This window comes from Gorilla gorilla, chromosome 6 (assembly GCF_029281585.2).
Source record: "Gorilla gorilla gorilla isolate KB3781 chromosome 6, NHGRI_mGorGor1-v2.1_pri, whole genome shotgun sequence".
Lineage (NCBI taxonomy): Eukaryota > Metazoa > Chordata > Mammalia > Primates > Hominidae > Gorilla > Gorilla gorilla.
The window spans coordinates 75,301,734-75,315,573 of NC_073230.2; the positions used below are offsets into that span (position 1 = coordinate 75,301,734).

Below are 13,840 nucleotides of genomic sequence, written 5' to 3' on the forward strand. Positions count from 1 at the left end.
TCACAACTTCAGCTGATTAATACTTTGTTAAAACCTAGACCACGAAAACAGACGGAGCCCGGCGAGGTGGCTCGCGCCTGTAATCCCAACACTTTGGGAGGCCGAAGTGGGTGGATCACGAGGTCAGGAGTTCAAGACTAGCCTGGCCAAGATGATGAAACCCCGTCTCTACTAAAAAATACACAAATTAGCTAGGCGTTATGGCGGGCGCCTGTAATCCCAGCTACTCGGGAGGCTGAGGCAGGGAATTGCTTGAACCTGGGAGGCAGAGGTTGCAGTGAGCCGAGATCGTGCCACTGCACTCCAGCCTGGGTGACAGAGCGAGACTGTCTCAAAAAAGAAAAAAAGAGGCTGGGCACGGTGCCTCACGCCTGTAATCCCAGGACTTTGGGAGGCCGAGGCGGGCGGATCACGAGGTCAGGAGATTGAAACCATCCTGGCTAACACGGTGAAACCCCGTCTCTACTAAAAACACAAAAAATTAGCCGGGCTTGGTGGCAAGCGCCTGTAGTCCTAGCTACTTGGGAGGCTGAGGCAGAAGGAGAATCGCTTGAACCCAGGAGGCGGAGGTTGCAGTAAACCGAGATCCAGCCTGGGCGACAGAGCGAGACTCCGTCTCAAAAAAAAAAAAAAGGTTAAAGAAAAAAAGAAAAGAAAACACGAGATAATCCTGTCCGCAAACGCTTAGCAGTCTTAAATCGGCCTGGTGGAAGGGTGCAGGGACACTCCCCCACCCTGCCCCCCGAAAAAGGGGAACGCGCAGCGCGAGGTTCCGGGTCCGCCAAGCTCCCGGCATGCAGCGCGGCGATCCCGGCGAGCACCTTGGCGCGCGGAGCTGGCACCTTGGCGCTGTTGGTGGCGGCGGAGACAGCTGTGAAGTGTGAGGTTCTTTGTCTGCTGGCAGCTAGGGGCGACGAGGCGGGACGTCATGGAAGTGTAAGTCTTCTCGGGCGCGTCCCTTTTCGGCCGAGGAGCCCAACGGTTTGACCGCTGAGAGCTGAGAGCCGAGAGCCGTGGGGACTGGGCGACCCTCGTACGGGAGTGAGGGCAGTGGGCCGGCCCTGTCCGGGAGGGCCGCGGGGTGGTGACGGGGACGAACGGGACTCTCGCTTTGCCCTTCCGAACCTTCGCTTCCCCTCCACGCCGTGTCTGGGGTGCGGGGCCGAGCACTTCCGTGTCCGGCTGCCTTTCAATGTGCCCCCTCCTTCTCTCATTCGTTTACCAGCGTTTCTGGGTCACAGTGCGGGGGTGGAGCCCAGTCTGGTATCCGACCCCGGACTTAGAAGGCTATAAAGGCCTGAGTCTGTCCGCCCTGAAAGTAGGTGGAGGAGAGACGAATCAGGGCCGGGTAGAGCTCTGCTTGCAGCTGTAGGCCCCTGGAGAGCCCTCGGAAGAGCTGCCCTCAGAGTTTGATGGGAGCAGTAAACACTGTGAGGGAAGGGGCTGGTTTTTGGGTGGAGAAGGGAAGGATGTGAACCAGGACTGGGACCAGAGAAACAGCAGGGGGTGTGTGGGTGTGTGTGCAAGGCGAGGGTAAAAGGTTTTCTGACAGTTTAACTCCACGTGGTCTTTTCCATGCTTGCTCGTTGCGCCTGGTGCAAATGGAAGATTTTGCATCTACTCTGAATGTGGGCTTTATACGGTTGATATTAATTTGTAGGTATTACTGTCTTGTGTTTTCTTTGAACTGATTATTTGATACAGTTTCCTTTATGTTCTTTTGCCTCATGTTTAATGGTTATATGTACTATGGCATTTCACATTTTTACATTTTTAATTAATTGTTTTTTCTTAAGAAACAGGGTCTTGCTCTGTCCCCCAGGCGGGGTGTAATCATGGTTCACTGCAGCCTCACTTTCTGGACTCAAGCAATCCTGCTTCAGCCTCTTCAGTAGCTGGGACTACAGGCCCACGCCATCACTCACCGCTAATTTTTTTTTAAAAGTTTTGTAGATGCAGGGTCTCACTACAGCCCAGGCTGGTCTCCAGCTCCTGAGCTCAAGTGATCCTCCTGCTTTGTACTCCCAAAGTCCTGGGATTGCAGGCGTGAGCCACTTCACCTGGCCCCTTCCAATTTTTTTTTTTTTTAAACACAATATGTCTGTGTAACTGAAATGAAAGGCTCATGAAACAATAATGTGTGGAGTACACTCTCATATTGTCTATTTTTTATTAAGATGAATGGGGCCAACCGTGGTGGCTCACACCAGCAATCCCAGCACTTTGGGAAGCTTAGGCAGAAGGATCACTTGAACCTGGGAGGTGGAGACCAGCCTGGGCAACATAGGGAGACCCTGTCTCTGCAAAAAATTAAGAAGTTAGCTGGGTGTGGTGGTTCATGCCTGTAGTCTCAGCTACTTACGAGGCTGAGATGGGAGGATCACTTGATCCCAGGAGGCTGCAATGAGCTGAGATCGAGCCACTACACTCCTGCCAGAGTGACAGTGTAAGGCTCTGTCTTAAAAAAAAAACAAAACAAAACATTGAACCACTGAATTAATTTTGCAACCCACTAATGGGATTTCATCTGCAACCTAAAAAACTATTCATATAATTTACTCTAGTCCAAGCCATCATTACTAATTTTTCCCTCTTTACTAGAGCATTTCCTGTGAGCATACAACCCTGCTTTAGAGAATTCATCTTAGAAAATCCTCCGTCCCCACATACATGTCCACCTCTTACTCCATTTCTGCTTCCCATCCCAACAAAACTTCTTGAAAGTGCTGATTAGCCCCTCATTCTCTCAACCATTCTGTTGGGCTTTCATCCTCACTGGTCTACGGAAATGACTGTTAAGATTACCTGAACCAGCGGGGCGCGGTGGCTCATGCCTATAATCTCAGCACTTTAGGAGGCCGAAGTGGGCGAATCGCCTGAGGTCAGGAGTTTGAGACCAGCCTGGCCAACATGGCAAAACCTCCTCTCTACTAAAAATACAAAAATTAACTGGGTGTAGTGGTGGGCGCCTGTAATCCCAGTTACTCAGGAGGCTGAGGCAGGAGAATCACTTGAACTCGGGAGGCAGGGGTTGCAGTGAACCAAATTGTGCCACTGCACTCCAGCCTAGGTGACAGGGCAAGACTGTCTCAAAAAAAAAAAAAAACCTGATCCCTCCATCTTGTCAAATTCAGAGGTTGATTTTCTGGCCTCAACTTTCTTGATCTCTCAGCAGTGGTTAATACAGAAACTCTAGAAACTTCCTTTTCTTGTGATGTATGTTCCTTTGCGATATTTCCTCCTACATCAAGGACTACTTCAGTGTCCTTCCCTGGGTCCCGTTCCTCTCTTGCTTGATGTCTAAGTGTTGAGTGGTATCTTAGGGCTCAGTCCTGGGACACTTTCTCTCCACACTCTGTCATTTAACCCATCTATGTGCTGATGGTTCTCAAAGGTATGTTTCTAACCTTCTTCTCATCATCTATCCAATTGCATAGACCAAAAATCTAGCCCTCTCTCTTCACTCCCTAAATCCAGTCCATCAGTGGTCCTGTTATTTCCACCCTAGAATATATTTTGAATGCAGTTACTTTTCACCATCTCCAATGTTAGCTTTGTAGTACATCACCTCTGGGCTGGATTAAGCAATAGCCTTTGAGTGTTCACTCTTCCCCAGCCTCCATTCTGTTCTCCACATGGCAACTGGAGTGATCTTAAGTAATGATTGGGACATGTCGCTCCTGGGTAAAACCCTTCATTGACTTTCCATTGTACTTAGAGAAAATCTCCATCTCTTACCAGGACCTGCAAGACCCTGTAAAACCTCACCTACTCCCCAGCCTTACCACTTGCCACTCTCCCAACCTCCCAGACACACACTTTCCACTGACAGGTATTTCCTTCTCCTCTAACCTTCTAAGCACTTCCTGAGGACCATTGCGTTGTGGTACCCTCTGTCTGATATACTTTCCTCCTCGCCCTCGTCCTGTTCTCTTCTTTTTATTGTTCTTTTTTCAGTTCGCTTTTGAGATGGAGTCTTGCTCTGTCACCCAGGCTGTAGTACAGTGGCGCAATGTCAGCTCACTGCAACCTGTGCCTCCAGGGTTCAAGATTCTCGTGCCTCAGCCTACCAAGTAGCTGGGATTACAGGCGTGTGCCACCACGCCCAGCTAAATTATGTATTTTTAGTAGAGACGGGGTTTCCATGTTGGCCAGACTGGTCTTGAATTCCTGACCTCAGGTGATTTGCCTGCCTCAGCCTCCCAAAGTGCTGGGATTACAGGCGTGAGCCACCACACCTGGGCACCTGTTCTTGAAGGTTGTGTCCCTTTTCAAAGTTGCCTTTCGTCTTCAGTAAGTCTAACTAACATAAGTTCTTTTTGTCTTTCATAGTACCTTGATTTACTTTCCCTCAAATAATTACAAGTTGCAGTGATAAATGTATGTTTACTTGTTTGGAGGGTGGGGACCAGCGTCTGTTCACCTAGTGCGTAGCATTGCATCTGGCACACAGTAGGCATTCAGCAAATACTTGTTCAATAAAGTAATATAACAATACTTTATTAGCTTCATAAATATAGTCATCTCTCAGCGTCTTTGGGGGATTGGTTCTGGGACCCCCTGTGTATACAGATGCTCAAGTCCCTGATATAAAACGGTGTAGTATTTGCATATAATCTATGCACATTCTCCCATATACTTTAAATCGTCTCTAGATGACTTATTATGATACCATGACATGTAATACCAGTTTTTGTCCATGGTTCCTGGCTCATAACTACCATAGCCTTTATTACTTCCTAAATGACTAAAACAGTAAGCATAACTTTTGTTAAAGTATTTGTCCTTTGTCCAAGGTTCCTGAAGCGGCCTTGGGACAGCTTCAGAGCAGTAAAGGTGAAAGACAGTCTTTTGTTAGAATGTTGGGGCACTCTAAGCCTCAGAAGCAGGCCTCAGAAAACAGAAGCTCTGTCTGTCTCTTGCCCTCTAATCATCCCCTGCCTTTCTGTCTTAGAGCTGGTTGTAAAGAAATTCTCTGACCTATCTTGTCTGATTGTTTCAGAGGGGGTCCTGCCCCTTACCCGGTAGGAAGGAATACCACACAGAGAGGCCAGGGAGAATCTGGATGGGCCTTGCTGGGTGTCTGCACTCAGTCTTAGTATTAGATCACACTCTCTGTCCAGTCAATTACTGTGAGGTTGGCCTGCTTCAATCATCTCTCTAATGAAATATCTACAAAACGCCCAAGAGAACTTCTGGATAGCCTAACAGGTGGAAGTTTCTGGAGGGTGGTATGCCTGGGGAGGGCATAGAGCTCTGCACCCCCTCTCCATCCCTCACCCTGTGCACCACTTCATCTGTATGCTTGGTAATATCCTTTATAATAAACCAGTAAACCTAAGTAGGTGTTTTGTGAGCCATTCTAGCAAATTAATGAAGCCTAAAGAGGAGGTCTTGGGAACTGCAGCTTGAAGCCCGCGGTTGAGAAGTTCTGGAGGCCCTGACTTGTGTGACTGCTGTCTGAAGTAGGGGCAGTCTTCTGGGACTGAGCCCTCAGCCTGTGGAATCTCACACTGTTTTCAGATAGTGTCTGAATTGAATTGGATTGGAAGGTATCCAGCTGGTGTTGGCTGCAGAATTGATTGCTTGTTTATTGGTAGAGAGAAATCCCCACACATCTGGTCACAGAAGTCTTCTGTATTGATTGTTGTCGAGTGAGAGCAGAGGAAAAACTGTTTGATTATCAACCAACTTGTCATATCTGATGCAATGTAAAGGCTGTGTAAATAGTAGTTGTACTGTGTTGTTTAGGGAATAATGACAAAAAGCAGTCTATCCATGTTCAGTGTAGAGGCAGCCATCCTAGGCCTAACTACATAGTACATGTCAGCAACAATGTAGCATTTTCTTAAAAATTTTTTTTGCAGCCGGGTGCTCATGCCTGTAATCCCAGCACTTTGGGAGGCTGAGTGGGGTGGATCATGAGGTCAGGAGATCGAGACCATCCTGGCTAACACAGTAAAACCCCTTCTTTACTAAAAATAGAAAAAATTAGCTGGGCGCTGTGGCGGGCGCCTGTAGTCCCAGCTACTATTGGGAGGCTGAGGCAGGAGAATGGCGTGAACCCGGGAGGTGGAGCTTGCAGTGAGCCAAGATCGCACCACTGCGCTCCAGCCTGGGCGATAGAGCGAGACCCCGTCTCAAAAAAAAAGAAAAAAAAAATGTTTTTTGCATGTTTTTCATTTGAGGTTGGTTGAATCTAAGGATTTGGAACCTGAGGCTAAGGAAAGCCGACTGTATAAATTCATTAGCTAGCATCCTAGTTGCTAGGCGTGTAACTTTTCTGATTTTCCTAAGTGAAATGGTTTGAATCACGGGGTTTTGTTCTTGTAACAGCCTGTCCCCTTCTGCCAAGTAGTCAGTGACTTTCTGTAACCAATCAAGAATTTTGCAGCCAGTAATTCATGGGAAAATGAGGTTTCCTGAGATAGACATGTGATTTGGGAGTGGAAGGGCCCTGGAGTGGAAAGGTCTGGAAGCCTAACTTCTGGTCCTCACCTGGTCTTCAACAGGAGGCGTGACCTTTGGAAGTCTGCTCCTTAGGATCTTTAGCAGAACCTTGAGTTGCAGATACAGTTGACCCTTGAACAACATGAGCTTGAACTTCATGGATCTCCTTATACGCAGATTTTAAAAAATAAATGCAGTTGGCCCTCCATATCTGCAGGTTCCACATCTGCAACCAAACACAGAGAATGAAAATATAGTATTTGAGGGATGAGAATATACCCACGTATGTGGAGAGCTGGCTTCCTAGCTGCTGGTTCTGCAAGGCTCTCTGGGACACAAGCATGTTTGGATTTTAGTATATGTGGGGGTCCTGGGACCAATCTCCAGTGAACACCAGGAAATGCCTGTATATTGTACCTCTATCAGACACTCCCAGAACCTGAAGTGAGGAGGCACAATGAACAGCTCCCCTAAGTTTTTGCTACTTTTTAAAATTCTTATTGAGGAAATACCTACTAAGTAACTAATACATAATAATAATAATAATAATACCTGAAATTTCTTCTTTTTTTTTTGAGATGGAGTTTCGCTCTTGTCACCCAGGCTGGAGTGCAATGGCGCAATCTCGGCTGACTGCAACCTCCGCCTCCCGAATTCAAGCAATCCTCCTGCCTGAGCCTACTGGGTAGCTGCCTGGCTAATTTTTGTATTTTCAGTAGAGATGGGGTTTCATCATGTTGGCCAGGCTGGTCTTGAACTCCTGAGCTCAGGTGATTCTACCGCCTCGGCCTCCGAAAGTGCTGGGATTACAGGCATGAGCCACCGCACTGGCCCAGAAATTTATTTAAGGGGAGGAATATTTATGCTTTATTTGATTGACAATTTAAAAATAAAAATTTCTTGACCATTACTTGGAAATGTATTTTCGTCAAGTAAAAGCATACAATTTTTTTTTTTTTGTTTGAGATGGAGTCTCACTCCATCACCTAGGCTAGAGTGCAGTGGTGCAATCTCAGCTCACTGCAATCTCCACTTCCTGGGTTCGAGCGATTCTTCTGCCTCAGCCTCCTGACTAGCTGGGACTACAGGTATGCGCCACCAGGCAAAATATTTATATAGCAAAATTAGGTATTTCTATATATAAGGTATTTGCTATTTGGCTTTGTCTATAAATGATCATTTACATGGCTGGAAAAGTTTGTATCCACTCTTTTATTCTTGAACGTAATATATATAATTGGGAAAATAGACATTATCCTCTGTACCATCTTTTTGAGGTAGTGTCAGGATTTCTTTCCTTTTACAGCCGGAAATACTCATATTTAGAAAAGGTGGGTAATAGGTACTATAACAACTCAGTAACAGGACTGGAAAGAGGATACTCATTTGCTAGCTCCCAAGAGAATGCTACAAGTTAAGTTGTTCATTGACTTCAGAAGCTGCTCTGTTTGCTTGTACCAGAGTTTAGGTTTTCAGAGCATGACTTGATAGCATAGGTTGGGCATAGGAGAATTTGAGCAATTCTTTTCGTCATTGCCTGCGTAAGAGTTGACTGTGCGGCAATTAATAGGCACTGTTTGGCTGGGCACAGTGGCTCACGCCTGTAATCCCAGCACTTTGGGAGGCCGAGGTGGGTGGATCACGAGGTCAGGAGATCGAGACCATCCTGGCTAACACAGTGAAACCCATCTCTACTAAAAATACAAAAAATTAGCCGGGCGTGGTGGTGGGTGCCCGTAGTCCCAGCTACTTGGGAGGCTGAGGCAGGAGAATGGCATGAACCCGGGTGGCGGAGTTTGCGGTGAGCTGAGATCGCGCCACTGCACTCCAGCCTGGGCGACAGAGCAAGACTCCGTCTCAAAAAAAAAAAAAAAAAAAAAAAAAGGCACTGTTTGCATGCGCCATTTGTGTATGTGTTTGCTTCTAAGGAAAGTCCACCAAGAGATCATTTTGTTCTGTTTATTTGGAATTCAGTTTCCTCAAGTAGTTGTTTACATCCACTTAATTGACTCACCATTTTAAGCAAATTTTACAAGAAGTGTCAAATGGAAAGTCAGCTTCAGTCATCTAATTCATTACTTAAGGAAATTAAGTAACTGCCTGCCTGTAGTATAGATTTAGACGTTTTGTTTTGTTTTGTTTTGTTTTTACTCAAGCATTGCTATGTTAATTTGCCAGGGCTGCTTTTAGAAAGCACCAGACACTGGGTGGCTTAGACAGCAAACACTTGTTTTCTGACAGTTCGGGAGACTGGATCAAGGTGTAGCAGGTTTGGTTTCTTTTGAGGCCTCTTGCCTGAGCTTGCAGATTGCAAACTTCTTGCTGTGTTCTCACGTGGTCTCTCCTCTGTGTGCACAAGTCCCTGGACTTTTTTCTAGACAGTCTTTAAAATGCACTTAGAGTATTTGCTTTAAACACATGTCAATAAAATGAGTACTATTCTTTCTTTCTTTCTTTCTTTCTTTTCAGATGGAGTCTCGCTCTGTCGCCCAGGCTGGAGTGCAGTAGCCCCATCTCGGCACACTGTAAGCTCCGCCTCCCGGGTTCACGCCATTCTCCCGCCTCAGCCTCCTGAGTAGCTGGGATTACAGGTGCCCGCCACTACGCCCGGCTAATTTTTTGTATTTTTAGTAGAGACGGGGTTTCACCGTGTTAGCCAGGATGGTCTTGATCTCCTGATCTCGTGATGCGCCCGACTTGGCCTCCCAAAGTGCCGGGATTACAGGCGTGAGCCACTGCGCCTGGCGTAAAATGAGTACTATTCTAAGTCCTACAGGAGAATATGAAGTTTTGTATAGGTAAGCAGTTTCTAGAAGTCTGATTGCATGTGAATATATTACATAATACTAAAGTGTTAGCTGTAGAGCAGACAGTTCCTGCTTTGTAGAGATCAACAGCTTCTACGTTTATAATTGCTAGATACGTCTATTAAGTTCTAGTAGCTCTAAAAAACTTTTAGAGGCCTGGTATGGTGGCTCACGCCTGTAATACCAGTACTTTGGGAGGGCAAAGCGGTCAGATCACCTGAGGTCAGGAGTTTGAGACCAGCCTGGCCAACATGGAGAAACCCCGTCTCTACTAAAAATACAAAATTAGCCAGGTGTGGTGGCTCATGCCTGTAATACCAGCTACTTGGGAGGCTGAGGCAGGAGAATCGCTTGAACTCGGGAAGTGGAGGTTATGGTGAGCTGAGATCATGCCATTGCACTCCAGCCTGGGCAACAAGAGCGAAACTCTTGTCTCAAAAAAAAAAACAAGGGGGGCCGGGCGCAGTGGCTGAGGCCTGTAATCCCAGCACTTTGGGAGGCCGAGGCGGGCGGATCATGAGGTCAGGAGATCGAGACCATCCTGGCTAGCATGGTGAAATCCCGTCTGTACTAAAAAAATACACAAAATGAGCCGGGCGTGGTGGCTGGCGCCTGTAGTCCCAGCTACTCCGGAGGCTGAGGCAGGAGAATGGCGTGAACCTGGGAGGCGGAGCTTGCAGTGAGCCAAGATCGCGCCACTGCACTCCAGCCTGGGTGACAGAGACTCCGTCTCAAAAAAAAAAAAAAAAAGCCATGCCCAGTGGCTCACGCCTGTAATCCCAGCACTTTGGGAGGCCGAGGCGGGCGGATCACGAGGTCAGGAGATCGAGACCATCCTGGCTAACACAGTGAAACCCCGTCTCTACCAAAAATACAAAAAATTAGCCAGGCTGGTGGCGGGTGCCTGTAGTCCCAGCTGCTTGGGAGGCTGAGGCAGGAGAATGGCATGAACCAGGGAGGCGGAGCTTGCAGTGAGCCGAGATCGCACCATTGCACTCCAGCCTGGGAGACAGAGCGCGACTCCTTCTCAAAAAAAAAAAAAAAAAAACTAAAAATAAAAAGAATGCCACAAATACCTGTATACGCGTTACCTAGAGTCACCACTTGTTAACATTTTGATTCTGATATTTGCTGCCTTTTCCTTTTTCTCTTTTTTTTCTTTTCCCTCCCTCCTCCCTCCCTCCCTCCCTTCCTTCCTTTCTCCCTCCCTCCCTTCCTTCCTTCCTCCTTCCTTCCCTTCCTTCCTTCCTTTCTTTCTTCCTTTCTTTTTTTTGATTAGAGACACTTGAGCCCAGGCTGGATTCAAACTCCGGGACGAAGTGATCCTCCTGTCTCAGCCTCCGGAGTAGCTGGGATGACAGGTGTGAGCCACAATGCCTGGCATTCCCTTATTTCTTTTGCACAGGCATGAGCTTTCTCTCCATACACAGGTGCACACACTTACTTTACTGAACCATTAGAGAGTTGTAGATAGCAGATCATTTCACCCCTTCTTGAAAAAGGGCATTCTATGTAGCTACAGTCGCCTTATCACACTCAGGAAACTTAGCGCTGATAATCTACTATTATTAAGATACAATGTAAACTCACATTTCTTCAGTTGCCATAATAGTGTTCTTTTTCCTCCCAATTCAGGATCCAGTGAAGAACTACACATTGCATTTAGTTGTCATGTTTCTTTAATTTCCTTTCCTCTGGAAGTTTCCTTAGCTTCTTTTTGTGACATTGGCACCGTGACAGATGACATTGATATTTGAAGAGTCTAAATTTAACCCAGTTGTTTTGAAGACTGTTCCTCAATTTGGAATTCTCTGATTATATCCTCATGGGTAGATTTGAATTAAACATCTTGGGGCTGGATTGCTCTGAGGGATGTGTCTTTCTCATGCGTCACATCATTGGTGCTGTGAAATTGGATAACTTGATTAAGTTGATGTCTGTCTGGTTTCACCATATCCTGTTGCCAACAACCTGTCGTTTAATGGTGGTTACAGTAACTTCTCAAAGATAAAAACTGCCTTTAAAAAAATTCCCCAATACATACAGCTCGTTTAGGACTTCATAAAAGGTAGATAAAGTACCTCTTGACATTTTATTAAATAAAGAAAGGCCTAGCATACGTTGATTGGCATTTATTCTGTGAATATTTAGCTGGGTTTTAAAAAAATTTATCTTCCTGATAAAATCAATGAATAAATCAGCTTCTGTCAGCCAGAGTCTGTTACACAGAGTACCTGTGTAAACATCAATTGGTTCTCTTGATCCCAAAACACAGATTCATTAAAACTTATGTGAAAGAGAGTTTTCCTCCTTTTATATTCGTTCTAGAAGAGGCAGAGGGTGTTCTTTGGATTCTTGCATTACACTATTGACTTGTTTAGTGGGGTAGTAACTTGGAGTGGCCAAGGACAAATTTCCCACGATGTGGAATATTCTGAATGACAGAGAAGGGGCCATTATTTGGAAATAAAGTTGTAACAGTGCACCTGTGATGGATCCATTGGCCCTGAAGAGAGAAAACATTCATATTTTTTCTCCAGTCAAGTATTCCAGGAAGGGATGTTTTAATGCCTCATATTTTGGAGAGCACAGAGAGTTATAACTCAATTTCAAGCAAAGATAGGAGGAAGCCAGTGGGCAGATTTCCTGATTAAGCAGGCAAAGATGACATGTGGTTTGATTTGTCATTTTCAATTTTAAATGAACTCTGTCACATGCACTAATTATGCATTGTCTTTCCTGTGTTAGATTCCTTTCAAATATGATACTTTTTGGGACTTGAGTGTGTTTGTGGTCATTTGGGCAAAGCAGCACTTTTGTGAAATTGTAGCTTGAATCACTGGTAGCATTTGGTAAGCTTCACAGAGCTGATTTGATTATAGTGCTGACATCACTGTGCTGATGACCTAAGGCCGAGGTCTATCTCTTTGTGAACCACTGTTAGTTTTGCTTTATTTATTGACTGGGAAGTCACCTATCTGGCCCATGCTTTTGAAGTCTTGGGTCATCATTTGCATCATCTCGCCACACTCCTGGTTTAAGAACATACAGAGGTCTCTGTTGCACATTATATCAAGTGCAGACCCCTCTACCTGATTTTTAAGGATTCTGCATGACCAGTTTCCATTCATCCAGTTCCGTCTCATTTCCCACAGTTCCATAGTTACCTTCCACTTTATTTAGACTTCTTACTGTGTGACCTTGAGCAAGTTACTTAATTTCTGAGTCTTGTGCTTTATCTCTGCAGAGTAGGAATCATACGAATAGCTCCTACATCACAGGGTTTTCAGTGAGAATTAACTGAGATAATATCTTTTACAAATAATAGCCTTCCATTATGGAGATGTTAATACAAGTACCAAGAACTATTCTAAACTTTTAAAATTTGTTGTCTCATTTTATCATAACAGTTTGATGAGGTAGGAGTTGCTGGTGGTAGTGGTAGTTGCCCAGATAGTAGTAATGATAATGTTGGTGCTTATTGAGCACTTACTATGTTCCAGGTACTTTACGTGTTTCCAGTGAACCCTGTGAACAGTCTTACAAGGTTGATACTATAGTTGCCGTTTCATAGACAGGAAATGTAAGCATAATGAGATTAAGTAACTTGCCTAGATTCACATGGCCAAAGAATTCAGGAGCTGGATTTAGAATCCAGGCCATACTTTTAGATACTAGTTTCATCCCATTTTTATTTTAGAAGGAAAACTTAAGGAGTAATTAACTTAACTAAAATTCTCACAGCACATAAGTGGCAGAGCTAGAACATGAACCCAAATCTGATTTCAAAACTATGTTCTTTGTCATACTACGCTGCCTCCAGACTGCCGAAAACAATGCTTTCTGATATGCTATTGTAGAGTGGATCGATTGTGATTTAATATACGTCACATCGTTGTGTTTCTTCACTCAGGAAAGATGGCATATTGCCTGGATTAACTGTTACACAGGGAACCAGGCTTTTGGCCACTGCTTGCCACCCTGACTGTACCTGTTGAGTTGACGTAGGTGGTGAACACCCTGGGAGCATGGCAGATATTTGGCAGGATACTTGCCCGTGGCTGGAATTCCCAGTGGTGACATTGGTGTTAAGTGGGCCATTTCTGTTGATTCAGCAGGAGGACGTGGCTGCCCAAGATGTCAATAGCTGATGGGAGGCAGATAGTAATGGGGAGAGGACATGGCTGTGGGATGGGACAGCACTTTGTTCCCAAGTCTACTCTGAAATTGCCCACAGCTAGCTAAACCATGTTGGACTTAGGACATTTCTCAGTTTCAATTTTAGGTTGTAGTCCCTAAATTCAAAAAGTGGACTACTGTATCTTGACAGGAATTCTTTTACAGAATTTGATACCCAGAAAGGGGTGTGAGCCCAGACTGATGATAGCTTACTTTTCTTTTTCAGGAAGGATGCCAATTCTGCGCTTCTCAGTAACTACGAGGTAAATTGGACTGTTACATTTTCCTCTCTGATAGTTTGCCCTTTGCTCCTGAGATTGTTAAATTCATTTTGGTTAGAAATGACTGAATTCAGGCTGGGTGCAGTGGTTCACGCCTGTAATCCCAGCACTTTGGGAGGCTGA

General features: G+C 45.4%; 1 protein-coding gene across 4 annotated transcripts in view; it reads left to right on the forward strand.

Annotated features, from left to right (window-relative positions):
• Nucleotides 1-333: 333 nt before the first annotated feature.
• Nucleotides 334-13,840, forward strand: part of CRCP (CGRP receptor component) — a 40,386-nt gene continuing 26,879 nt past the window's right edge. The window contains exons 1-2 of one of the 4 annotated variants that reach the window (XM_019031418.4): nt 334-880; nt 13,663-13,699. In XM_019031418.4, coding sequence (XP_018886963.1) covers nt 795-880; nt 13,663-13,699 — 123 coding nt within the window. In that variant the 5' untranslated portion in view covers nt 334-794. Of the gene's footprint in view, nt 937-13,662; nt 13,700-13,840 lie in introns of all 4 variants that reach the window. The other 3 variants (XM_055347001.2, XM_019031417.4, XM_055347002.2) reach the window with 3 other exon arrangements.